We start from the raw sequence: 27,977 nt of genomic DNA on the forward strand, positions 1-27,977 counted from the left end.
ATATGTTCAAAACCCAAATAGCTTTCTGCTAGACATAGGAGGAGATGAAGCCCAAACCCCACCACACCCTACATCAGGACACATGAGTAGCATCTGGGAAATCTACGTGAGACCAGAACCTTCCCAGCCATTTAATTTGTTACCATCTAGATCTTTTGTTACCAGTTGCATCATTTGCTACAAGTTGGATTTTTTAGTTTGTTCATTGGCAACTAACTTGTTAAATCAAAACATGGTCTTTCTCTCTTTTTGCTTAATAATTCTCTCTGTACTAAAGAAAAAGAATTTTTTTTTCTAATTAGTATCACCTCAGAATTATTTTTCAATGCCTTTTTAAAAAATTTGTTTATCTATTTTTTTCAGCGTAACAGTATTCATTGTTTTTGCACCACACCCAGTGCTCCATGCAATACGTGCCCTCCCTATTACCCACCACCTGGTTCCCCCAACCTCCCACCCCCGCCCCTTCAAAACCCTCAGGTTGTCTTTCAGAATCCATAGTCTCTTATGGTTCGCCTCCCCTTCCAGTTTCCCTCAACTTCCTTCTCCTCTCCATCTCCCCATGTCCTCCATGTTATTTGTTATGCTCCACAAATAAGTGAAACCCTATGATACTTGACTCTCTCTGCTCGACTTACTTCACTCAGCATAATCACTTCCAGTCCCGTCCATGTTGCTACAAAAGTTGGGTATTCATCCTTTCTTTTTTTTTTTTTTTTTAATAAACATATAATGTATTTTTATCCCCAGGGGTACAGGTCTGTGAATCGCCAGGTTTACACACTTCACAGCACTCACGATAGCACATACCCTCCCCAATGTCCATAACCCCCTCCCCCTCTCCCGACCCCACCTCCCCCCAGCAACCCCCAGTTTGTTTTGTGAGATTAAGAGTCATTTATGGTTTGTCTCCCTCCCAATCCCATCTTGTTTCATTTATTCTTCTCCTATCCCCCTAACCCCCCATGTTGCATCTCCATGTCCTCATATCAGGGAGATCATATGATAGTTGTCATCCAAAGAAATGAAATCTTGCCATTTGTGACAACGTGGATGGAACTAGAGGCTATCATGCTTAGTGAAATAAGTCAATTGGAGAAAGACAACTATCAATGCCTTTTTTTAATCAATAAATTTACCATAGCAAGAAAAACCACTGCATTTCTGTTCTTTTTGAAGATAGAGATTAATTCATTCCTGTACTTCCTTGGAAATAAACCTAGCAAAATATGTCATGGGTACAATATTAATGGAGTACATTTTGATATTTTTTAAATGACAATAGAATCACTACAGTTCATTCTAGAATAAATATATTCCTTATTTAATCTCATTAGTTATACACAAGATGAGATTAATGATCTATCAGATAATAAACAGTCTACACACTAAATAAAATTTATAAAGCTATAACTCGGAACTGACTCTATCATACATTATATATCATTATATGACTAAGTTAATTCATATATTGACCAGGCAATAAGTCAATTAGGAATATCCATTAACGAGTTAATACGGTGGGTAGTTCCTTGACAGATGATATTTGTTGAGCTCTTTGTTAAATAATTCACATTTGAAGTTTCATTGACTCCTGAAAACAACCCATGAGACAAGGTTCACATTTTCCTCATGTTTTATAGACATTTAAGTAACATGCCTCAGGGGGCACCGGCTGAAGAGAGAGAGAATGATGTGACCTTGTTGATCTCGCCTCAAAGCCAGCCTCCCCCTCCAAACACTGCAGTACACATGCTCTCTAATGCGTAATTTAAAAGAAACATCATCCATCTTGGTTCACCTATGGAATGGAGAAAGCAGATCATTTTTTCACAAGTAGAGAGATATATTTTCTCTCAGAATTCCCCAAAATAATTTCTACCTTAAAACTAAAAAAGAGGGTATCTGGGTGGCTCAGTGGGTTAAAGCCTCTGCCTTCAGCTCAGGTCATGATCCCAGTGTCCTGGGATCGGGCCCCATGTTAGGCTCTCTGCTCAATGGGAAGCCTGCTTCCCCCCTCTCTCTCTGCCAGCCTCTCTGCCTACTTGTGATCTCTGTCTGTCAAATAAATGAATAAAATCTAAAAAAAAAAAAACACCCAAAAACAAACAAAAAAAAACCTAAAAAAGACTTTGGCCTTTGTCAGTTGTCCTTCTGGGTTGCTCGGTGGAAGCTACAGGTACACACATCAGTTCAGACTGTGGAAACACTGACCTGTTAACTGGCTTTACTCCAAAGGCAAGGGGTGGAATTCACTGAGGTAAAATGTGTATTTTACAAGCTGATAACTTTGCAGTTTCTACATTAAAATGGAAAAGTGAGTTTCAGTTACCTCTGGTTCAGCCTCTGGCTTCACATCCACCAACTTCCAGTAGCTTCTTAAGCAGAGAAAATTTTTAATTTTTAGACACCAATAGGGAATAGAAAACAACTATATCTATTTTTTATTGTTTCAACCAACACCACTGAAAAATAACAGTTACTTAAGAATTGACTAAAATCACTGGGTCCAAAGTACCTGTTTTCAGTCAGCTTTCCATGAACCCTCTTGCAAACGTTGTGAATTGATTGCTTACTAATTAGTAATGTGAGAGGAGGTGCTGTACATTATTAATCCCGCAGTCCAGTATTAAAATTTACAGATCCAACTTAGTTTCTCTTAACACTAAACCAGAAACCCAAAGACATATCCACTTTAACACCAAGTAGGATCCCTGAGAGGTACGGAAATATTTACCCATGTCCTTAGCTATTTAAGGATCTTATTTCATAACGGTAGGTTAAAAAAATAGACTACTCTAGCCTCTTCCTTCTTCTCCCCCCTAGGTCCAAATTCCTACTCATTTCAGATGCAGAGTAAGCGAGGAATCCCTTCTTGTCAAGAACGCCTGTAACCCATGCCCTCTGCATCTCACTATCCTCAAAGCAACTCTTCCTAGCATTTCTCTCAATGAAAATAGGTACCCCCCAAGAGGAATTCTATTCCCTGGTAAAGTACTCTGTTACCCAGTATCCATCATCATCATCATCATCATCATCATCATTTTATGAAGACTGCCATGAGCTCACAAACACTGCTGTGATTGGATATGTCCTAGATTATTTATTGATGTTGATATCAATTTAATGATAATAGCTAATTCATTGGTAAATACATTTTATTCTAAATAAATGCAGGTAATGGTAAGAGTAACAATTTCACTAAGTGGCAAGAGCCCATTTTTTGTGCAACAGGTGATATTGCATTACCTGAATTTTTCCTGTATTTAACCGCCCATCCATTTGTTTCCTGATTTAAGTCTTATATATATCTTGCCTCATCATGAAAAGATAAAGAAGAAAACCCCTGCATCTTACTCTTGAATGATTTTTAGATACTTTTCGTTCCAGAGTTTAAGTTGTGAAAACAGTGGGTTACTGTGTAGCAAGGGTGCGGAGGCCCCGTTCTTTCTCCCCCGATCCAGACTGTGTGAGCGTCACTGATGCGCCGAGCCTACGCATCCCAGCCTTCATCCCCAAGAGACTGTCTGTGTCAAGTTGAAGAATGCTCTGTCTCTAAATGACCTGAAAGGACAGGCAGAAGGGCATCGTTTTTGCTTTGATTGGTTGATCTTTTTATTTTGCCTGCTGTGGGGTTCATCAGCTTCCATCTTCCTCACTTCTAGGAGGCCACGCTCTCAATCTAGGTACCTGAAGTTCACAGGCATACAAATAAGTGTGAGCTGCTCGCTTAGGAACAGCGGACTGAAGTGGACCATCGATCGAGGATCATTCAGTTAACGGATTTATGGTTGTCTACTCCAGTCATGTATGAAAAGGCCTCTCCGGTCATTCCTCGAGTCTATCCGGTTCAGAAAAGTAGCAGATAGGAAATTTGTTCATTCCAGATCTAATTCAAGCCATTGCTTTCCCTATGTATCTTTCAACATTGCTGGTTTTTATTCAGTCATTGGTATTAATGTAAGTCAATCTGAATTGCAAGTCAGTTTTTTAAAAAAAGATTTTATTTATTCATTTGATAAAGACATAGTGAAAGAGAGAACACAAGCAGGGGGAATGGGAAAGGGAGAAGCAGCCTTCCCACTGAGCAGGGAGCCCAATGTGGGGCTCGATCCCAGGACCCTGGGATCGTGACCTGAGCCGAAGGCAGACGCCTAGTGACTGAGCCACCCAGGCACCCACACAAGTCAGTTTTATAAAAGAGAAGGCCACATAATGAAATACCACTATGAACTATTAGAATGGCCAAAAACAAAACAAAAACAAAACAAAACAAAAAACCTAGCAAACCTAAATGCTGACAAAGATGTAAAGCAACAAGAACGTTCATTAATTTCTGGTAGGAATGCAAAATGGTACAACTACAGTGGAAGACTGGCAGTTTTTTTTACAAAACTCAACATACTCTAACTATACAGTTCAGCAACTGTGCTCCTTGATATTGACAAAAAGGATTTGAAAACTTAGGTCTATACAAAAACATGCAAATGGTTATGTATAGCAGCTTTATTCATGATTGCCAAAACTTGGAAAGCAACCGTGCTGTCCTTTAGTGGATTAATGGGTCTATAAAGTGCACTACATCCACACCAAGGAAAGTCATTCAGTGCTAAAAAGAAATGAGCTATCGGGCCATGAAAAGACATGAGGAAATCTTAAATGCATAGTATGCGGTGAAAGGAGCCAATCTGTAAAGGATAGATACTATGTGATTCCTACTCTGTGAGATTCTGGAAACGGCAAACCATGGGGGAAAAACATCATCAGTGGTTTCCAGGGGTTAGGGGAAGGAAGGGATGACTAGGAGGGCACAGAGCATTTTAGGGCAGCGGAATTATTCTATATGATACTAGAATGCTGGGTATGTACCATTGCATGTTTTTTCAAGACCCAGAGAATGCACAACATGGAGAGTGAAGTCCACTGGAGACCGTGGACTTGGGATGATTATGACGTGTCATCATCTGTAACCAATGTACCACTCAGTACATGTGATAATGGGGGAGGCTGTGTATGGGAGGGGACAAGTGGAATATGGGAACTCTCTACTTTTTGCACAGTTTTGCTGTGAATGTAAAACTGCTCTAAAAATAAGGTCTATTTTAAAGTAGTAAAAATAACAGGGAGAAGGAAACTAACATGACAACCAACCACACTATTCTTCCATTCGTCTGATAAATATTTACTAACTTACTACCATACACAGATGTTCTTCTCATGCGTGCATTTTATTTGATTTTACACGTATGAGATCTGATATTATATGACATTGGATTAGCACTGTTTTAATGTGAAACGTCCACTTTTGAAGCACTCTGCATGAAGATGATGAAGAGAGAAAGGGGGGACTGGCCTGGAATGATAGCGTGGGGGCTAGACCACAGGCCCTACCAGCTGGGTGTGGAGTGCCCAATGGGAGCATAAATGGAAAAGAGATCGCTGGCCAGTTAGTGGGAGTAAAGGTGTCATTTCAAAGAAAAGAGTTTCCCCTGATCATTTTTCAAAGAGAAGTTGTACCTCATTAATGTTTAACACAGGTTTCTTTGGAGTGTTTTTAGAGTTTAGGGTTAGTTATAAGAAGAAACAAGAAGAACTGGGTGCAGGGAGAAGTTAATGGGAGGCAGAGTCCAGGAGAAAATCAAAGCAGTGGGGAGGCATAGAGGACAGCGTCCGGACCCACCCACAGCAACCCACAGCGCCTGGAAGTCCTGCCATGGATAGAGACCCTGCAAGGGATCTGAGAGTCCCCCTGTTGCCTTCCTCTCTGATCCTTTTAGGATGGCGGGGGCAGCAGGAGGTGGCAGGGCCAACGGCCTGACCATCACATTTCATGTCTGTGAACTCAGTTCTCACTCCAATTTGGCTTTAGGTTTCCTAAACTCTTAGATAAAATTCAACCCAAGAGGGACACCTGGGTGGCTCAGTGGGTTAAGCCTCTGCCTTCGGCTCAGGTCATGATCTCAAGGTCCTGGGACCAAGCCCCACATCGGGCTCTCTGCTCAGCGGGAAGCCTGCTTCTCCCTTTCTCTCTCTGCCTGCCTCTCTGCCTACTTGTGATCTCTCTCTCTGTCAAATAAATAAATAAAATCTTAAAAAAAAAGAGTGAATGTAGTCAAGCTACAAAGCTGTAAATTGTAGTTTACTATAAGACTTTAAAAATTCAACCCAAGAAAACTATAGTTAGATATATATGAAAATATATATATGTGGTCCAGTGATAGCCCCCAAAATAAGCTTATCATCTTAGTTGTGTTTCTCTAAATAGATTAAAATAAAACTCAAGATTTCATTGTAATTTTAGATGTTTGACATTAACTAGGGTCACACAGCAAACACTGTGTTCACATTGTACCATTAAGAACTGATACTGCATTTGTTTTGAATTCATTTTTCTTTTAATGCATTGAAATAATATTTTAGTAGCTTAATGCATTAAGTCATGTATGAATGGGAAAATAAGTTATAAACAGGGGATACTAATTGTAGTATACAATATAGCTAAATATGTAGATACAGATAAGATAGATTGATTGACTTACTACACCATCTGCTTTTAATAGATAACCAATCAGTGAACTGAAAAATGGCTTCTTTGCCTCTTTTTCAATGGTTTCATTATTATGGAGATCATTAAACCCAAATATTTTTAAGTAGAGCGTACACATGCAAACACACGCGCAGAGAGAAAACAACACTCACGTCTAAACTTCTGTACAAGTGGAACATCCTTTCTGAAGTATCACCCTAGTGTGGGCGTGGCTACAACCCAGATGCATGTGTGGGACATGAGTATAAGGACTACAGACTGCATCCCTCTTGAGTGGGTGCCAAGCAAACACTGGTGAAACTCTACATTGGGGAAAAGTTGTTTTCTGCTGCTTTCTCACTTTTTTTTAAATGGACCCAGTAACACCCGTAGCCACTTTCCCTGCATGCACTCACCACCACAGGCTGCGCAGACACCTCACAAACTAACGCCCTCCTCCACAGCCCTGTCCTCCTATCCTGGTGTCTGTCCTTCCCTCCTCCATCCCTAGTCCTTCCCACGGGACCTGAGATACATGAAACGCCATATTCATGTTCTCCAACTCAGGGACTCAGCCCCGGAGTTCTGTGAGAGCTTCAGCTTTCTCTGTTTCATTTTGTGGGTGGATGAAAGTCAGTCCCACAAGCAGATTCTGAATTCTCAGACGGCCCACATCCTGGGGATGATGCAGGCCCCCGTTCTATCTGGAGGCTGGCGTGGGAAGTGCCGCGGTAGCCGCCTGGAGACAGTCCTAGCCGTTTGCAGAAGGGGGTGGTGCTCCTGAAGAGAGAGAGATCACCTGGTTTTGAAAAGCCAGGTTTTCATGAATCTTAGAAACATGACCGTCACTGGTAAGAGTCTCCCTCCCCATTCACTCAACAAATTTTTGTTCAACATCTGCTATGGGATTGGCACTGCTCTTCGGATCGGGATAGAGACCTGGGTGTGAGCAAAAACAGACTTGCCCTCCAAGAACATACGTTCTAGCCAACAGTCAATGACAATGAGCATAATGAAGAAGTTAGGGCAGGGACATGATGACATGATGGATATGGGATATGATGAATTCTCTAACAGATTAAGGTAAAACAAGAAGGCTGGCCTGGGATGAGGGTCTGGCTCAGGATTCAGTTTCAAATAGTGTGGTTGGAGTAACTTCACAGAGAAAGTCACATTTTCGCACCTTTGAAAGGGTGGGATGTAGCCATGTGTCCAGCACATCTGTGGGATGAATGAGTTTTCTGTGATAAGAAAACTAAGTAGGGAAAGTGCCGAATTATAACCATTTGCAACAAACCGTAATTTTTTTTTTTTTACAAACCATAATATTTCAATCCCTGAGGGACATGGAAGTTAAAAAAATGAAGACACTATTACTGAATGAATCATGTTATTTTTTTCCATATAAATGAGAAATGTTCAAATACAGCTTTGCTAATGAAAGCTCCATGAAATGGTCAAAATGGTAACTAGCCCATTGTTTTTCCAATTTAATTTAAAAATTAGTCTAAACATTAAAGGACAGCAAAGAGAAGACCTATCTAGAGACATATTGCAAGGTGGGTTTTTTTTTCCTTTGCTTATTTTGAAAAATCAAAACCATTTTGGGTAAAAGGAACATCAAAATTTAATGTGATTTTTTGGTATTAAGCAGATACTTGAGTTAAGCATAACATGCGTTGGTCTTAGTAGTCTGTCTGTCATTGCGACTGTCTTTCCTTCCTGGGCTTCTTAGATGAAAAGCCTTTTGTTGGTTCTTCTAGTTTCTCATCAGTTCTGGTTTCTTTAAAATGTTGGGAGAATATCCTGATTAAGCATAATTTTAACATGCTGTACTTCAGTCCCACAGCCCTTTAAGACAGTGGTTAAATTTAATAAGTCTCAGGAGCAAGAAGCATCTCTTACTCCTCCGTCTGTCCATGCCATGAATATGGGCCATATTTAATAGAGAAAAATGCCCAAGACCTCCCTTTTGAATGAAAAATCACCTTTTCAAAATCTGTGACTTAAAAGGAGGTATGTTTGAAATGTTATCAGTAGACTGTGAAAGCATGTGAAGGCCGTCAAATCTAAGAACACTGGTTGGTTTTCTTTTTTCCTTTGTATGCTTTAAGTCAGTTCAGTGACATTAATTGTAGCCACAGCTCCGTAAAAAAAACCTGTTGGGTCTAAATGGTGCAAGCTTCCTCTCTAAGGCCAAAGTTGTTTCCTGTGCTCTTGCAGATAAGGAGACAAGGAGGCATCCAGCTCCTGGTGGACCTGCTGGACCATCGGATGACAGAAGTCCACCGTAGTGCCTGCGGAGCCTTGAGAAACTTGGTGTATGGGAAGGCCAACGATGATAACAAAATTGCCCTCAAAAACTGCGGTGGCATCCCAGCGCTGGTGAGGTTACTCCGCAAGACCACCGACTTGGAGATCCGGGAGCTGGTCACAGGTTAGAGTCCTTATTAACAGCACACCTGCCTCCCAAGATAAAGTCTCCATGATCCAACATGGTAACAAACATGCTGACCAAGGATGGTGGGTGCAGCGCTTCCCGGGGCAGGGGTGGGGGTGGGGGTGGCTGATATCATGGGCAGGCCTAATACGCATGATACGCATGAGCTGAACGAGAGACTTAAAAGGATATCTGATTTAACGCCTGTGGGTTGACCAAGTGAGATCATTAGAATGCCGCCAACATAACCCTTCTAAAATTCTATGACCTGGTTTCAGTTTTGTCACTTGATTTAGAAGTAGCCCAGCGCCGTACAACACCCACAGGTGATCATAGAAATGGCATTACATAAGAATTGATAAAAGGATAAGATATGTGAGTTGTTATTAGCAAGGTGTATGTTCTGGTTTATAATGTGATTAAGAATGAGATCTCATCATACTTAACAGCTGATTTCTTGAAAAACATATTTATGCCTACTAGAAGTCCCTAGGTTATAGGATTACACATCACATACATATTACATGGTACATACACATTACTATGGACTTTTTCTCACATACATGTATGTATTTATATATTATATATGTGCATACATATTATGTTCATATACTATTTTGCATCTATGTTTACAGTCTATATTTATACATTTACATAGAGGGAATTTTTCCAACGTGAACATGACAGCAAGCCTTTCTATGAACACAGAGCTCTTTTTTTTTTTGAAAGATTTTATTTATTTATTTGACAGAGAGAAATCACAAGAGAGGCAGGCAGAGAGAGAGGAAGGGAAGCAGGCTCTCCGCTGAGCAGAGAGCCCGATGTGGGACTCGATCCCAGGATCCTGAGATCATGACCTGAGCTGAAGGCAGCGGCTTAACCCACTGAGCCACCCAGGCGCCCTGAACACAGAACTCTTGAGTGTTGTACAATAGAGCTCACTAGCACCTCAGGACGCCATGAGGATTGGCTGACGGAGAACAGTTAAGCATTCAGCAATACCTTTCCTGGCATATGTATGAGCATTGGAATAACGTGTAAACATTAGCTTTCCCTCTTGTCCCTCACCTTCTAAATGTGCAGTTTTACTTGCTGGAGTGCTAGCAACGTAAGTGGCCTCAGTAAGGGCTTTCAGAGTACTCTTCTGGATTATCCGCATTGTCGTTTTAGGTGACATTTGGTTTTCCATTCATCAATGTTCCCCTTTAAGTGTTTGGCAAATGGATTTTAAGGTTGATTCTCAAAAAAGGATCTCTGAATTTCCCATGATGCCACTGGTCTTCTGTCTTGATTCCATAACTTCCTTGAAGCTACGCTTGTGAGATACACGGGATCTTGTTATTTTTTAAGAAAACACATTACTCAAGCTGAGAGTCATAAATATTTGTTCAGGCTGAGACAAACTCTCCCAGGTGCAGTCTGTTTTCTTAAATTTACACCCTTTAAGATTATTGTCACATCTCTTTCCCACTCTTAGCTAAATTAGAACTAGACCCCAATTACTTTCCTTTTGCTTTCTTTTTTGCGTTTCTCTAAGTGGAGAATTGTCTTTGTAGAAAAAAAAATTTAGCTGTTAAGGTTACAGTGTTAATAAAGTGATGTTTCAGACCAAACTAATATGGATCTGTTAACGTAAAACTATTGTTATGCACATATTATGATGTATAGGATAGTTTGGGGGGTGAGATAAATAATTGAAAGTAAACGCTACCATTAGGGTTAGGAGACCCTGTCCTGACTTTCAGATTGAGAGAAAGGCCTCCATGTGTGTGATGGAAAACATACACTGTGTTTCTCTGCATGAAGGCCTTGTCAGTGCGTGCCTGAGGCCCACAGAACTAGAGGTACACCGTCTCCCAAGCACATTTGACTATGCAGAAGAGGGAGTACTTGACATACAGACAAAGTACACGTGCCCTTTCTCCTGCTCCTTGGGGGAAGAATGAAGTTTCCTACCCATTGTCACACGATGACCCAGTGCTTTTGCGTCAGCATGTGCCAGTGGCCAAGACTCATTCCACGTCCCCTCCTGACTTCTGTCATGACTCCATCCAAGCCACTGGGGCTGACTGGTTCCAGGGTGGCTGTCCCTGCTACTTCAGTGGATGTTTTATGCCATTCCAGAGGCACGGTCTTATTGTGTGCAGTTGCTCTCCAGGCATGAAGTTTAAGTTTTTCAAAGACACAAGTTGTTAAAACATTTCAGTGGGTTGAAACTCAGGGTTTCTGGAGTTGCCGTGGTGGGTACTATTGAAACACGGTAAGCACCTTGGCCGAGCTACCGCTCTAGAAAAGGAAATCAGAACCCACCACATGCTAGTCCGTAGCAATAAAGCCTTCCTAACTCCCATGCTGGCAGAAATCTGAGGGTGCCTGGAAACCGGTTCTGCTAACTTCTGTGTAGACGTGGCATGAATGATGCAGATCGAGCCAACGCTGACTGCACGCTGCCTGAGCAAAAGTAAAATGAGGCAAATGAATTCACCTCAAAGAGCCTTAGAGGGTCATGTTCACCTTCAGCACCAGCCCAGCCCTCCTCTGCCCGAGCGAGCTATGAAAGCCTGGATTCTGTTGGCGCCGGGGGAGCTCTGGGAATCCAGCATTTTAGTACAGCTAACTGATTTAACCTCGAGGACATCAAATCCCCCATTTGTCTTATCTGTCATTCTCTTTCCACTCCTCCTCTGAGACTCTCATCTCCCCCCAAGTCTGGTAAATGCTTTGCTACGCTAAGCTCACACTGTCCATTCATCCTTCATTTTTCATGTGCTTTGGACTTTCTGTGGGTGTCTGGTGTGTGCTCATCCTTGGACATCTGCACGGGCAGCGCTGACGCCCAGCAGACCCACACGATGCTTCCACCAGAGCCCAGTGGGAAGCTCGGTGGCGCTGTTTGGAATTGCCCCACCCATGCCTTGCTGGTGGCTAAATGTGGAAGGGCTGTTGCTGACACACATGTCTACATTTTAGAAACTTAATTAGATGAGCACCGAGGCTCATGATGGCTCTGGAGGATGGAGCCGTAAGAGTAAAAAGCCTCTCTTCACTGCTGTTGTCACTTTGTCACAGGGACACTTCTCAAAGCCTTTTCGGAATTAGGTTAGATATGCATGCATGAATTAATAAAGCAGTGATTTAAGTGAAACAACTATCCCCTTTACTTCCATTGTAATTCTGCAGCAGACTTAATAGAGAGTCCAGCAGCGACTAAGGACTCAGTACGTGACAGAACCCCTCAGTACAAGGGAGCTTACACTCCTACCTTCTCCACCCTGAATACCAGCAAATGCATGAAATTCAACGTGTGTTAAAAATCTATATGTATAGGGGAAGGGAGGGTGAAGTAGCCTTTGATATCCTCTTTTAGATATTTACAAACTACGATGTCTTATAAACAGATATCGAAAAGAACAATGTTAGTGATTTTTAAAAAATAATAAAGCATGTTTCTAAATGAGATTTTAGATTAGACCTAGGCTCTATAACCAGAAGGATGTAGAACCAAATTATAAACAATAAAAGACTAAAAGAAAGAAATGTTCCTGCAGAGCTTTAAATTATTTACTGAGTATGCCTTGGCAAACTGTTTGAACTATAATAAAATGTAGAAATTGAGCTCTTTACATGCATTTACATTCAACACATAAGCACACACACTTAAAAAAAATCTGCCTGTTTGCACGCAGTATCTATTCACAGCAGAATGTATTTTGCTTCTGCCTGGCAGGCCTTGCAATAAATAATTTTCTTCCTGTGCAATAATTACTATGACATGATGATCAGAATTTTATTTAAATCCAGTTAAACTATATGCTAGCCATTACTCGAAACATCCTAAGCAAATAAACTTTGGTTACAAATGCTGCGTGTCTTTTGGGCTTGACTAATATAATTTTTCTCTCTCTAAATATGGAAATAATCAACCTAAATTTTGAAATGCCCAACTAAAGATTTCAGAATGCTTTACAAATCATAATAAACCACTTTTTATTAAACCATAAAACTTAATAAATAACTTTTTTTTATAATTGCAGAACAGACTTCTGCTTTTTTTTTTTTAAGATTTTATTTATTCATTTGACAGAGAGAGATCACAAGTAGACAGAGAGGCAGGCAGAGAGAGAGAGAGGGAAGCAGGCTCGCTGCTGAGCAGAGAGCTCGATGTGGGACTCGATCCCAGGACCCTGAGATCATGACCTGAGACGAAGGCAGCGGCTTAACCCACTGAGCCACCCAGGCGCCCCTAATAAATAACTTTTATTTCTGTTGAAAGCAAGCGTCCTTAAGAGTTCGGATTCTCCAAGAGCAGAGTATATTCTTGCATTTTGTACAACTGTCCTTTTAATTAAAGAGATAGGCCTCAGTTTAACTAATTTACTTACTAGCATTAGGTCAGTTGATTTAATTTCCCATCTAAGTTGAATTACATGCCCCCCAAATTCATATATTGAAGCCCTAATCCATAGCCCCTCAAAATGTGACTCAGATGTAATAAGTGAAGTTAGGGTCCTAGAGTAAGGTGGGGTCTTAATCTGATATAGCTGGTGTCCTTACAAAAAGAAGAAATTTTAGACACAGCTACACACAGGGAGAAAGACATGTGAAAATGAAGGCAGAGATGGGGTAATGTTTCCCTGAGGCAAAGAAGGCCACAGCTTGCCTGAAAACACCAGAAGCCAGGAAAGAGGCTGGGAGCAAATTCTTCTCACAGTCTTGGAAGGAACCAATCCTGGTGTCATCTTGATCTTTGACTTCTAGTGTCCAGAACTGTGATAGTAAGTTTCTATTGTTTTGGACACTCAATTGATGGTTCTTTGTTATGGCAACCCTAGGAAACTAATATATACCCAGATCCAAAGGTCCTTCATCTTTTTCCAGTTGTGTGCAGACACATTTGTTGGTCAAGGAAATAAAGCAGTGCAGATAAGTGTAGAAACATGAGGGCTTAATCGTTGGCCTAGAGATCAGTTGGCCTGATTTCTTAATGCATCTTTTTAAAAGTATTTACTTGTGAAGGATTGGAAGTGGAAAAGATGATAATTAAATGCATTTTCATATTTTCAATCAAGGTAATGGCTATATATGGTCAAAAGGTGAAATTGGGGGCCCCTGGGTGGCTCAGTTGGTTAAGGGCCTGCCTTCAACTCAGGTCATGACCCCCGGGGTCCTCAGATCGAGCCCTGCATCAGGCTGTCTGCTCAGCAGGGACCCTGTTCTCCCTCTCCCTCTGCTCCTCCCCCTGCCTATGCTCTCTCTCTCTCCCTGTCAAATAAATAGATAAAATCTTTTTTAAAAAAGATGAAATTGTATAAAGATGTTTGTAAGAAGACAGTCCCCTGCTTCATCTGTCCTCTAGTATTAGACACTCCCAGTCCCTCAGAAGCTTTCAGCCTCAGTTTTTGCTTTGTTTTTTAGTTTTCTCATAGTTACTCTATCTCTTTAAATACTATGCTTATTTCACTCTATGTAAATCAATTATCATAGGCTTTTCTTACTGACTTTCCACTGTGATGGAGAAGGATTTTTCACATATTCGCCACTCGTGCCTTCTCCTTTCCAAAATGGTGGGATCGTTATCTATAGCTCCTCTGCTAATGCGTCAGTACATCAAAGTTAAGCTTCTGTCCTTTGCATCTAATAAAGACATTATCTCATCACCCATTTTATAAGATAAGAATATTAGTGTTCTACGTCTTCACCCTTCTTCACAACCTCTGTCAACATACTTGACTTTTACATTGTCAAGTTTGAATATATTTGCAATCTATTCTACAACCATAGTCGATCTTCTGAGGTTTTCTATAGCTCGATTCAAAAGTTGAAAGCCAGAGAGTAGCTTTTACTTTATCATGGAAGAACAGACCCATGTGGGATCCAGCCATCACATTTCTTTCCCAGTGGGTCCAAAGTGATGATTCTTGTCAAAGGAGTCATTTCTAGGATCCTATCTTACGGATCCTTCATCATCTACAATGCCCACCAACTCAACTTTATCTGTGATTTTGGTCATCAGTTCCCTGGTTTTCCAAAAATCTCAGGAGCAGAATCCTCTATTTGGGGGGTAGAATGATGATTGCAACTACTGCATTGCTTTCCAGAGTTGAGACATCTGTCTCCTAGATTCCAGGCCCTCCTCTCTCTTGGTTTATTCTCCTGTAAGTTTCAAATACTAAGTAATTGACTAAAGTGCTTAGGAGATGAAATTCTGAGTACGCCAGTATTAAATCCTCATACATGATTGATATTAATTAGATATGACTGGATAGAAATTATTTTTCTGAGGAATATTTTCTATAACTTAATTTTATCCCGATATATAAAAGTCTATGATGAGATATCTAGGTTTGTGCTTTTTAAAAATTTCCTGGAATTGGATATTTCCATTTTAAAGAGTCATAACCTTCACTGCCAGAAAACTATCATTTTTTTTAATTGATTCATTTTCTCTATCCTCTCTTTTTAGAATTGTTGATAGGCAGATTTTGAACCTCTTGGACTTCAACTCTCATATCCTCATATATGATTTGGAGCCCTTTGTCTTTTTATCATGAGAGATTTCTCCAGCATCCAAAATTTCTCTCAACCTATCAATGAGGGTTTTTTTTTTTTTTTTGGCAGGAATCTAGGGAGATATTACTATTATTAATATTAATAGATCATTATTTTAACTCTAAGAACTCTATTTTGTGTTATTTTTTATAACCTCTATTATTTTATGAATGTAAACTATTCTTGCATTTCTCTAAGGATATTATTTAGAACCAAGGTTTGTTTTCCGTTTATCATAAATTATCTCACCTTTCTCAGGTGTCATTTCTTTCTGTTTGTTTTTACAGGAGTCTTTCTCATTAATTTTGCATGCTTCAAATGTGGAGAGACCCTCAGTTCTGTTCTTTTCTTTTATGAAAGAAGTTTTTACTTCAGTGAAGGTTTATACACAGTGTAGTTTCAAGCAGTTGAACACATTGCTATTCCCACATGCTTCTACATATAAGTTTACAAAACCAAATATTTTAAGGAACAATACTACTTGAATGATGGTATATACTCAGTGAACTTTCAAATTATAGAAACAGCCCAAGTGCCCACCAACTGATGAATGGAGAAAGAAGATGTGATATATATATATATATATATATATATATACACACACACACACACACACACACATAATATGTATACACACACAATGGAGTGTATACACACACATACACACACACACACATACAATGGAATATCAGTGATAAAAAAGGATGAAATCTCTGCTTATTTTTAAGACAGAAAGAGTAGAGAGTTTGAGCTCTGTGCACATCAATGAAATTTATTAACTGTGAGCTTGGCTTCAGGTGAGCAGGTAGGTATGAGCTATTGTAATGGGGAGCCCTTCAAGTTATCTTGAGGAGGAGGAGGACTTTTCTCTAAGGCTCAGATATCCACAATATCATTTCTGTTCTCCCTAGTGCAGACTCTTTGGAGAATAGTCTTTTGGGTTGTTTATATGTCTGGCCTATAGGGAGGGGCCAGTCATTTTCTGGCTGCCAGGTGTTCTTTCGACCTGGGTAGGAGTGGATAGTGAGAGGGCAGGGCATTCTCCATGCACAGGCAGGAGTGGAGAATGAGAGGGTGGGCAACTGCTTCCTTTCAATCAATCACCCTTTGGTAGTCCCCCTTCTCATTTCTACAACCCCTATGCCTGTCTTCTCTGGGGAAGAATCTCCTTTAGGTTCTATTAAGACAGTCAGTCACCTCCTTGGATCACTGGGATGGAGTTCCCTCTGTGTTTATCCTGGGCTGTGCCAGCTTCCACTACCACTTCACCAGCCAGCTCACCTCCATCTGTTTTACATATTACAGAAATAAAATATCTCATATGCTGATTGCTCCTTCCATTCCCTTCTTTGTTCCATAATGTTCCTATTAATAATCTCTTCCCTGCATGAATTCTGAACAGTTTCGCAGATACCACAAAGTGTAAATATTATTAAATATGGCCTCTATTACTGACTAGAAGCCAAGTTGGAGGCATTCCTTTAGGTCTGTTAGCCAAGTGAGTTCACTGTTTCAACAGAAGTCTAGGGTGTAACGTTAACTAAACACCCTTCATGGAAAAAGACCCCAGAAGAGTGGGGAAGCATTTTCCCTACTGACATCTTTCAGTCTGTTTTCCATTATCCCTTTTGCTGTGATCACCTACAAGCGTGGACCATCTCTCCAAAGCAGGAGGTAAGCATTTTGTCAAGAGAGCATCTCCTCTACCTTCCTGAGCTTTTTGGAGATCACCTGGGACTCCTGGTGTGTGTTTCATATATTATATTAAGAGGTGCTGAAATGGATCAGGATAGCACACCATTTAAATCAAGTTCAGGGCCACTGTGTTCCCAAAATGTAAAATTAAATCTCAAATTTATTTTATATCCCAAATAATGTCCGGCCATGTTGACCAATGTAGCATATCAGAGGTTCTGCCGTAAGATTAAACAGCATCACGGAGATAAAACTGAATAGAGACATTTCAATAATGAAACGTCAACAATGTAGAGATGCCTCAAATGTTCATATAAACCCCACCAAATATTGAATTCCAAAAGAGAAATTAAAAATCGAAGTTTCAACCCACTTTATATTGAAGTCCAAAAACTTCAAAGGAATTAAAGCCTACAAATCAATATGTCTTGCCCGTGTGTGTTAAAGTTCAAAGTCCATAATTCTTAAGTTAACTCAAGTATGAAAATCATCCTCCCCAGCTTTTCTCTTCTGCACAGCCTCCACTAGAAGGTTCTCTGCCCTTCTTCCCTCTTTAGGTAGCCTAGGAATACCTCATGCTGGGATTGTTGAGGTACTTTCAGGGCCTCAACAGAAACATTGTTTCAGTGTCAACTGCTGCCCATCTAACTGTCCAGGGGTGTGAACCCTGGTCCATGCCCATCACTGTAGCAAAGAAGCCGTTTTAAGCCCTAAGAGCAATTATCCCAGACACAGATGTGTACCCCCAGGCCGTGGCAGCCACTCACTAAAGTCTGCTGTGGTCATGTATTTCTGCTACAAAATATTTCAAAAAATCTAGCCACGTAAAACAGTGCAAGTTTATTACCTTCCAGTTCTGGAGGTTAGAAGTCCAACATAAGTCTCACTGAGCTAAAATCAGGATGTCAATACAGCTGTTTTCCTTCTGGAGACTGTAGGGTATGGTCCTTGCCTTTTCCAGGTAATAGAGCTGCCCACATTCCTTGACTGGAGGCCCACTTCCACTGTCTTCAAAGGTGGTGGCATTACATCTCTATTTCCGTAGGTACATTTCCCTCTGACTAACACCAGGAGCGTTCTCTGCTCTTAAGGACCTCTGTGATTAGGTGGGCCCATCTAGATAATCCAGGAGAATCTTTATGATAATCCACCCATCTTAAATTAATCATGTCTTCAGTAAAATGTCACATATTCACAGGTTCTGGAGATTAAGACATGGACATTTTTAGAGGACCGTTATTCTGCCAACCACTGTATTTGAGGGAAGATGAGTAATTAGAGGTGTTTTTGGATTTAATTAGTTAGGAGAGGCCAGTCAGGTGGTGCCTGGCTTCCAGAATCCACCATTGGTGAACTTAGAATGAATGAGGAGACACAATCCCAGCAAAAGGTTAATTTTGTTACTATGTATTTACCAGTTGAAGGGAAGATGAATCCACCCATGGAATTGGAAACATTGCTGCCATCTTGCAACATTTAGTTCCTGGCAGTGGAAGCAATCCCATGACTAGGCATCTCAGCGGGGCTTTGACTAGAAAAGCATGAGCGGTATACGTGGTTGGGTAAAGGGGACTTATTATCAAGCTGAGACCTAGTACCATGGTAGGAGCTGATAAAGTAGTCCGAGGAAGCCTTCACCTATGTCTGGTGCTGAGAAGGAAGTTGACAAGGCCAGGAGGCAGAGATCAGGAAGACAAGCTGGATAGGAAGCACGGGAGAGCAAGGACCAGCAGGCACCCGTGAGGATAGACAGGTACTCTCTTCTGCCTCTCATTGGCTGCATATTGGCCACATGAGAGAAACACAAAAGCTGGCTCCCTTGGCCGCAGAGTTCTACATGCTCTTGGCCCAGGACGTGGGGGAAGCTGTTTAAGAAGTGGGGGGAGCTGACCGCTCTATGGCTGCCGTCGTCCCACCCGGAGAAGGTGAGGTAGCTGACCGACCCATGACAGTTCCCTAGGCTGTGGTAGGACCTACAGCTAACAGACCTACAGCTGTTAGACTCCAGCGCCTGCTGCTTCCCTAGCACTTGCCACATGGCCTGCAGATTTCTCCTGTGAACCTCCTTACCCTAGAAACCAGGAGGGAAGAGCGTTCAGGAAGGTAGGGTGGACACTACAGACCCCCACACTGACTCTTATGGAGGTGACTTCTTTCCCTCCACAAACCCGCAGAGTCGCCCTCAACAGCAGCTGGGGCATCTAGGAGCACATCTGCTCTGTGCCACTCCAGTCTCCCTGCTTGTCCACGTTCCAGGCCCCAGGATCAGATCCGTCAGCCCTTTCTGCCGCTCCCACTGGAGGTGCTTCTGTGCTCAATTTCCCTCTGTTGCTCTGCTACAAGTTTTGGGTAAGCTCAGTTGAGCTTCTGCCTGCTGGCCCTGCTTCTGCATTTGGACTCTGTTGTTTTGTCTTTTTATTTTTGTTTTTTGTCTTCAGGAGAGCTGTGTTTGATGGCACTGAGTCCTGCCTTCCTTTACTTTTCCTTTGCTTTTTTTTTTTTTTTAAAGATTTTATTTATTTATTTGACAGAGAGAGATCACAAGTAGGCAGAGAGGCAGGCAGAGAGAGAGAGGGAAGCAGGCTCCCTGCTGAGCAGAGAGCCCGATGTGGGACTCGATCCCAGGACCCCGAGATCATGACCTGAGCCGAAGGCAGCGGCTTAACCCACTGAGCCACCCAGGCGCCCAACCGGAAAGCGTTGCTCTGGCGGCAACACGCCTTTCCAACTTTCCTCTAGATTCCAGAGTAGCAGTTGGCAAACTTTTCTTGTGAAAGGCCAGATGATAACTATTTTAGCTTGCAAGCCATAGGGTCTCTGCTACAACTACTTGATTCTACCTGTATTGGGTGAAAACAGCTGTAGACCATACATACAAAATTGGTCATAGCTAGGTCTCAATAAAACTCTGTATGAAAGCAAATGTCTAGCTCTCAGGCCATAGTTTATAGAACCCTCTCCTGTGCCCTCTTCCACACCAAGTTCTGAACAAAAATGAAGAGGGAAGCCACATTATCAACTCATTACTCTTGGAAGTCAGGTTGGAGGCCAGGCTCTAGACCTGTTGGCCAAGTGGGTTGGCTAATACTGAAGCCCAGGATTAGGTAGAGGTGTCCACCAGTCCGCAGCAGCAGCTGGGTCAAGGAAGGCTTCCTCTTCCTCTACCATTCCTGCAGGACACATTCCCATGGAGACCATAGGAACAAGAGTTTCCTCTGGCCACTCATTCCCAAGAGGAGGAAGGACAGATAGAACTGAGCCAAAGCCATGCTCTGCAAGTCCCTCCTCCTTGCAGGGGAAGAATGAGTGAGGCCCTGTGCTCCATGAATAGTGCTCCACCCACAGTATGGAAACAGCAGGCCTGGGGAAGAATCATTCAGCAGCGCCCCACTGAAGGGAAGAAGAGACAGGTGTCTGCAGTTGGTCTGCCTCTTGACCCCAACTCATTTCCTAACCAGCTCCCTATCACACATTCTTTGCAGAGATGTCTGCTCTTGTCTCCTCTAAATGGTCGTTTTAACCATTATAAGGTTTTCTCTCTATAGCGGGTAGCCCAGTTATATCCAAAAGCAAATGGCAAGACTTAAAACCCTACACAGAGTACTTCTATTGCTCATTTCCTCCTCAGACAGGCCAAGTCTAATCAAATTAGAAAATTCACACCATTGACTTCCCACTCATGCCATTCTTAATTCCAGAGTTTAAAACCACTCTGTAGGCTGTAAGTCTAATTCATTCATTCATCAAACAAATATTTGTTGAGCATCTACTGTGTGGCAGTGAGCTTAGATGCTTGGGCTTCAGGTGATTGGTGAATACCCAGGTAATCTCTAGCCATAGACTATGGCCTTACCATAGGGTATGGCACTCTTCTTAATGGCCAGGATGCTGGTGCCTGTGTTCCAGGGAGCCAGGTGGAGGAACAGAGAAAGAAAGGGCATGTTTGGGAGGGTCCTGCATTTCAGTTCATCTACATAGAAAGAGGTGGACTGTATCAAAACTTTGAGTGTAACTTTAATATCTGTTAACAGAACCCTTGTGGAATGGTAGGGCTTATGTTAGGATGGACAACACAGACAATAAACCTATAATTTCAGGGAGTGGCAAGTACTAGGATGAAAAATGGAGCAGGTTTTGGGGATGAGAAAGTGACTTAGAATGAATCTCAGGGGCACCTGGGTGGCTCAGTCAGTTGAGTGTCTGACTCTTGATTTCAGCTTGGGTCAGGGTCTCAGAGCTGTGGGATCGAGCCCTGCGTGGGGCTCTGTGCTCAGCCCAGTGTAGGATACCAGCAAATGTTTACAGAGCTGGTGTGTTACATTATTTCCTCTTTTTATGTTCTCATTGCTGCCCAGGGTGCCTAATCTGAAATCAAGATATTCTCTGCATTCCTATATTTCAAGAAGGGATAAGCAAATAACCCTGAATACCCACCAGTTAGCAGTCACTGTGCTAGGTGCCCCGGATCCATCCACCCAGGCAACCCTGAGGTGGGATTTAACTTGCTCTTGCTCTCCGTGTCACAGCTGAATTACAGTACCTTCCCTAGTCCTCTGTTCCCAAAACCCGTTCGCTTTATACCAATGATTTCCCTACTCCCCCAATCAAATTAAGATTTCTGGACCCCAAATCTCTAAGATAATAGCCTGGGAATCCATATATTTAACAAGCCCCTCTGGCAGTTGTCATGATCATGCCTGTTGGAGGAACATCGCTTTCTGCTCTCTCCAAGCCAACAATGAACCCCCGCGGGCAGCAGAGTGGCGGGGGGTGGGGAAGCGCAGATATGTTTAGAGAGAGGTCACCCTCACTTGTTGCTGACGGTGGCCAGATTACCCAAAGAAAACATCTGGCTCGTGTGTCACTTCTGCAGAGTAGAATGAATTCGAGGTTACCGCTTATTTCCATGTGCTTGCTTGCTCACGGGAGAGAAAGAAGCGACTTCTAACAAAATAGCAACAGTGGCCTGTGACAGTCCCCTGCCTTGCCACCCACTAAGCAGCAGTTACTGATGATGCTGTGGACTGGGGCGGGGCTTGCAACTCTCCTCTCTCCTTCCCTGCAAAAGTCACTGGGGTTTCACTAGAACCTCCGCACAACTCATCGCTGCATGCTGTCTGGCACGCTGCCCAGGTAAATGCTGGATGTTCCCGGACCCCCTGAGTCTGTCTTCATTGCTCACCTCTGCTATCAGGGGTGCCGAATGGTGTGAAACATACCTGGGCTTCCCTACAATTAAGTTTCAGAGCCTGCCCAAACGTTGTAGAGGTTCACAGGCAAGTATTGCCAGGGGCGTTTTGTTTTGTTCTGTTTATTTGCCCGGATGGAAATGTACAGCGCATTTGACTTGTTAGGTCTGACAATGCAGAACTGATTTGTGGCTCTACTTTGCGACTCACGAGTTACAAGTTAATTAGAAACAATTTTCCCTAATTATATTTGAGAGTTTGCTCTATTTGCTCTACAATTATCACAAAAATTACATTAACTAGTGTTAATGAACACAACATGGAAATCCCCACTGGATCCTGGAGGAAAGGGGAGAATTAAAGAATGCATGCATCCCCTGCCCAACACCTGGCTGCCTTTTCAACAGATGTTTTTGTTTGTGGTTCCCAGTGAAGTGTTCAACATAAACTTCCTTCCTGGTTGTCCCTTAGTGGATGAAACTCAGCCTGCTGGGGAAGAAGGCACAGTCTTGCTCTGAGTGTGCTAACCTGTGTTCCCTTAGGGACTGCGTCTCCCAGTGGGCTGCCCATCGTGACCCACGGCATTTTTGCCTTCCTAGAAAGCTGGGCACCATCCTGGTGGTACCCTCCCAAGGGAGGGCTCAGAAGAAGAATCTCTATGAAATGATTTCCGAGCTCAGGGACCTGCACCATAGAAACCAACACCAGAGAAAGAAGGAAGTTGTCCTGAGGAGCCGGCCTCCCTGTCCATCTCCGTTCTTTGCTGTGTTCCCCAGTATATGTCCAAGCAACATATACTGGAGGGTAGAGGGGAGGTAATAAAACAGAGAAATGATGTCTCCATAAGCTCCTTCCCCAAGGAGTTGTCAGTCAAGTATGAGACACGCTACACATGGATAGCTATCCTACAAAGTCAGCCCTGAGAAAGGGCCGGGAGAGCTCAAAGGAGGAAAGAGAACTCTCAATCAAGGAGATCAAGAAAGGAAGAAAGGCTTAATGAAGAAATTAATATTTGTGGTGGGTTTTAAAGTTGGACGTTGACTTTGGCTTTCAGATAATGATAGCGGGGAAATAAAATGTATTAGAGAATCTCTCCACGTTTTGTAAGAATGCGTTCAATTGTGTCACTCCTGTGCATGTGTGGGGAAGCCTGTGCAGTCTTGCCCACATGCTCCCGCACAAAGTAGGCGCCTTCTGCATATCTGCTGTTGCTGACCTTCCTTGAACGCTGCCGGCTTCAGACAGTTCTGGTCTTCTCTCTCCATCCTTATTTGCCTTTTAATCTGATACTCTTGAGGAAGCCAAGTGCCTTTTTGGGGAAAGCAGTCATGGGGACGGTGCTTTATAATTATCTGCACAACTTGGTTTGCTTCACACAACTACTACGAGAGATAGTCCCAGGGTCACACGCATTAATTCACCATAGTGAGCCAGAATGAACTTACTGTACAAATGACAGTTGTCCGACTTCAAAGTTTGGGAGTTATTTCAACTAATTTTAAAAACGTAGAAACTTAAGCAAACGGTATTCAGCACTCGACCTACAGCAGTTCCTTAACAAACACATTTAGTACTTAAAAGAATCATACACGTCGTCTCTAAGTGCCACTCGCCGGACACTCCATTTGGCTTTCATGCCTGTTGGATCTTGTGTGTGTGTGTGAGAAAATGGATTTTAATTCATAAACTCAACTCCATTTTCAAATGGCATACCTGTTCTGTTCACAAATATACCCGCTGAAGCCTATCTTTGCAGTTATTTAATTAAAAAACAGCCATGGACTCCAATTAGGATTCCAGATCTATTTAATACTTAACCATACTTGACATTCATTTAGTGTCAGCACAAAGAGTCTACTTCCGTTCCTCACATCTTATGTTGAGATTTTTCTTTTTTAGATTAAAAGTCATTGTCTTCCATATTTTATTCTTCCCTCAAAATTTGCTCTCTCAAAAGTTAATAAGAGACAGTTAAATGCTCAGAAATCTAAGGCTGGGAAATTGTGAGTACAAAGCAGTCAGAAATCACTTTTAGTATTAAAAAGAAGTCTTCAGTATTAACTGTAGGGGCTTTTGTTTTTAGTTTGTTTTTTAAGTGATTTTATAGGCTGGGTGGAGCAAATGTTTATTTTTGTCAGTTTTGTTATTTTTTTAATTGAAGTACCAATTAACGTACAGTGTTATATTAGATTCAAGTGTGTAATACGTGACTCCCCATTTCTATGCTTTACTCGGTCTCATCAGAATAAGTGTTCTCTGATCCCCATCACCTGTTTCACCCATCCCCCACCCACCTCCCCTCTGGCAACCACCCATTTGTTCTCTGTATTTAAGAGTCTGTATTTTGTGTCTTTTTTTCTTTGTGTCGTTTGTTAAGTTGCACATATGAGTGAAATCATATTGTATTTGGCTTTATCTGGCCTGTTTCACTTAGTGTTATACCCTCTACGTCCATCCCTGTTGCTGCAAATGCAAGAGTTCTTTCTTTTTATGGCTGAGTAATATTCCAGTGTGTGTGTGTGTGTGTGTGTGTGTGTGTGTGTGTATCACATGGATGGACACTTGGGTTGCTTCCCTATCGTGGTTATTGTGAATAATGATGCAGTAAACATAGGGGTGCATATTATCTTTTTGAATTAGGGTTTTCATATTCATTGGGGAAACAGCTAGTAGTGGAATTACTGGAGAGTATGGTAATTCTATTTTTAATTTTTAAAGGAACCCCCACAGTTTTCCATGGTGGCTGTACCAGCTTGCATTCGCACCAACAGTGCAAGAGTGTCCCCCTTTCTCTGCATCCTTGCCAACATTTGCTTTTGTTTTTGTTTCTTGTCTTTTTGATCCTATCCATCCTGACATGTGTGAGGTAATATTTCATTATGGTTTTGATTTGCATTTCCCTAAGGATTAACGATGTTGAACATCTTTTTATTTGTCTGTTGACCATCTGCATGTCTTCTTGGGAAAAATATTCATTCAGGACCTTGGCCCATTTTTTTTTTTAATATTTTATTTATTTGACAGAGAGAAATCACAACTAGGCAGAAAGGCAGGCAGAGAGAGAGGAGGAGGCAAGCTCCCTGCTGAGCAGAGAGCCGGACATGGGGCTCGATCCCAGGACTCTGGGATCATGACCTGAGCTGAAGGCAGAGGCTTTAACCCACTGAGCCACCCAGGCGCCCCACCTTGGCCCATTTTTAAATCAGATTATTTATTTTGGAGGGTCTTGAGTTGTATAAGCTTTTTATATGTTTTGGATATTAACCCCTCATCATATATATCATCTGCAAATACTTTCTCCCATTCAGCAGGTTTCCTTGTTGTTTTGTTGATGCTTCCTCTGCTGGGCAAAGGCTTTTTATTTAGTGTTTGTTTTGTTTTGTTTTGTTTTTTTGTGCTTTTGTTTCCCATGCCTGAGGAGACTCCTATCTAGAAAAACATTCTTATGGCCAAAGTCAGAGAAAATTATTGCCTATGTTTTCTTCTAGGTGTTTTATGGTTTTAGGTTTCTAATCCACTCTGATTTTATTTCTTGTATGGTTTAAGAAAGTGGTCCTATTTCATTCTTTTGCATCTGTTGAAGAGTCTGTCTTTTCCCCACTATATATTCTTGCCTCCTTTTTCATAGATTAGTTGACTATATAAGCTTGGCTTTATTTCTCTCTATTCTGTCCCATTGATCCGGGTCTGTTTTTGTTCCAGCATCATTCTGTTTTGATTACCTTAGCTTTGTATGCAGTGTATCCTGAAACCTACTATTGAAATACCTTCAGTTTTGTTGTTCTTTCTCAAGACTGCCTTGATTTTTCAGGATCTTTTGTGGTTTCATACACATTTTAGGATCATTGGTTCTAGTTCTGTGAAAAATGCGGTTGTTCCTTTCACAGGGATTGCATTAAATCTGTAGATTGCTTGGGATATATAGACATTTTAACAATATTGATTCTTCCAACCTATGAGCATGAAATATCTTTCCACTTGTTTGTGTCATCTTCAATTTCTTTCATCAGTGTTTTATAGCTTTTGGAGTACTGGTCTTTGACCTCTTTGGTTAAGTTTATTCCTAGGTATTTTATTCTTTTTGGTGCAATGGTACATGGAATTGTTTTCTTAATTTCTCTTTCTATTACTTCATTATTAGTGTATAAAAATGAAACAGATTTCTATATATTAGTTTTGTATTCTGTGACTTGACCAAATTCATTTATCAGTTCTAGTAGTTTTTTGATGGAGTCTTCAGGGTTTTCTATGTATGTATGGTATTATGTCATCTACAAATAGTGAAAGTTTTACTTCTTCTTTACCAATCCAGGTACATTTTTCCTCTTTTTCTAATTTGATTGCTACAGCTAGGACTTCCAGTACTACATTAAATAAAAGTGGTGAGAGTGGACATCCTTGTCTTTTCCTGATCTTAGAGGAAAAGCTCTTAGTTTTTCACCATTGAGTATGATGTTAGCTGTGGGGTTTTCATAGATGGCCTTCACTATGTTGAGTATGCTTTCTGTCAACTTCCTTTACTGAGAGTTTTTATCATGAATGGGTGTTGTACTCTGACAGATGCTTTTTCTGCATCTATTGAGATGATACAGTTTTTGTCCTTTCTCCTTTGACGTGCTGTATCACATTGATTGATTTGTGGTTACTGAACTACACTTGCATCCCTGGAATAAATCCCGCTGGATCATGATGAATAATTTCTTTTAATGTATTGTTGGATTCAGTTTGCTAATATTTGGTGGAGGATTTTGGCATCTTTTTAATGATTTTATAGTCTGGATGGAGCGGATGTTTAATTTTATGTGAGTTCCAAGCTTGCTCACAATAATGAAAGGAAAGAGACTTAAAAAGGAGAAAAGAAAACAAAATACATTTGCTTTTCTTTGGCAGTGGAGTCTCAACTTGGGAGTATCTTTCTCGGACAGGGTGTATAGAAGCTTTTCTCTTTGCTTGTGACCCTGGAGGCGTTTTCGGATACATGTAACCACATTTAACACCCATCACATGTAACTGTCATTAAGAACATTCATAGGCAGGGGGCGCCTGGGTAGCTCAGTGGGTTAAAGCCTCTGCCTTCGGCCCAGGTCATGATCCCAGGTCCTGGGATCGAGCCCCGCATCGGGCTCTCTGCTCGGCAGGGAGCCTGCTTCCTCCTCCTCTCTCTCTCTCTCTCTCTCTCTCTGCCTACTTGCGATCTCTCTCTGTCAAATAAATAAATAAAATCTTAAAAAAAAAAAAGAACATTCATAGGCAGGACAGTGTTAATTTGCTTTACCTTCCATGACATTTTCAGTAGACTTCCTAATGTTTTGCTAAATTAACAGGAAGTAGAAATTTGTATTTAACACACAGTTGTGGTTATGAGACGAACATGGATCATTTAGGATTTTCAAGCAGTTTATCAATTTAATAATTTTCTGCAAAACTGCGCTGGCTATTAACTTAGCTATTGGAGTGTGCAAACACAGATGTGAAATTTTATTGTCATGTATAAACTTCACATTGAGCCCAACTAAGTATTTATAACTTGAACCCAGTGAAAATGGGATTGCAAAGGAAGAAATGATCACGTGACCCC

At 41.6% G+C, this 27,977-nt stretch overlaps 1 protein-coding gene across 5 annotated transcripts in view; it reads left to right on the top strand.

Annotated features, from left to right (window-relative positions):
- The window catches only part of CTNND2 (catenin delta 2), a 921,273-nt gene that overhangs the window by 698,945 nt on the left and 194,351 nt on the right, over positions 1–27,977 (top strand). For all 5 annotated transcript variants that reach the window (XM_046000689.1, XM_046000692.1, XM_046000691.1 and 2 more), the window contains one exon: positions 8,750–8,963. In XM_046000689.1, coding sequence (XP_045856645.1) covers positions 8,750–8,963 — 214 coding nt within the window. The remainder of the gene's footprint in view (positions 1–8,749; positions 8,964–27,977) is intronic.

Source organism: Meles meles, chromosome 3 (genome assembly GCF_922984935.1).
Source record: "Meles meles chromosome 3, mMelMel3.1 paternal haplotype, whole genome shotgun sequence".
Lineage (NCBI taxonomy): Eukaryota > Metazoa > Chordata > Mammalia > Carnivora > Mustelidae > Meles > Meles meles.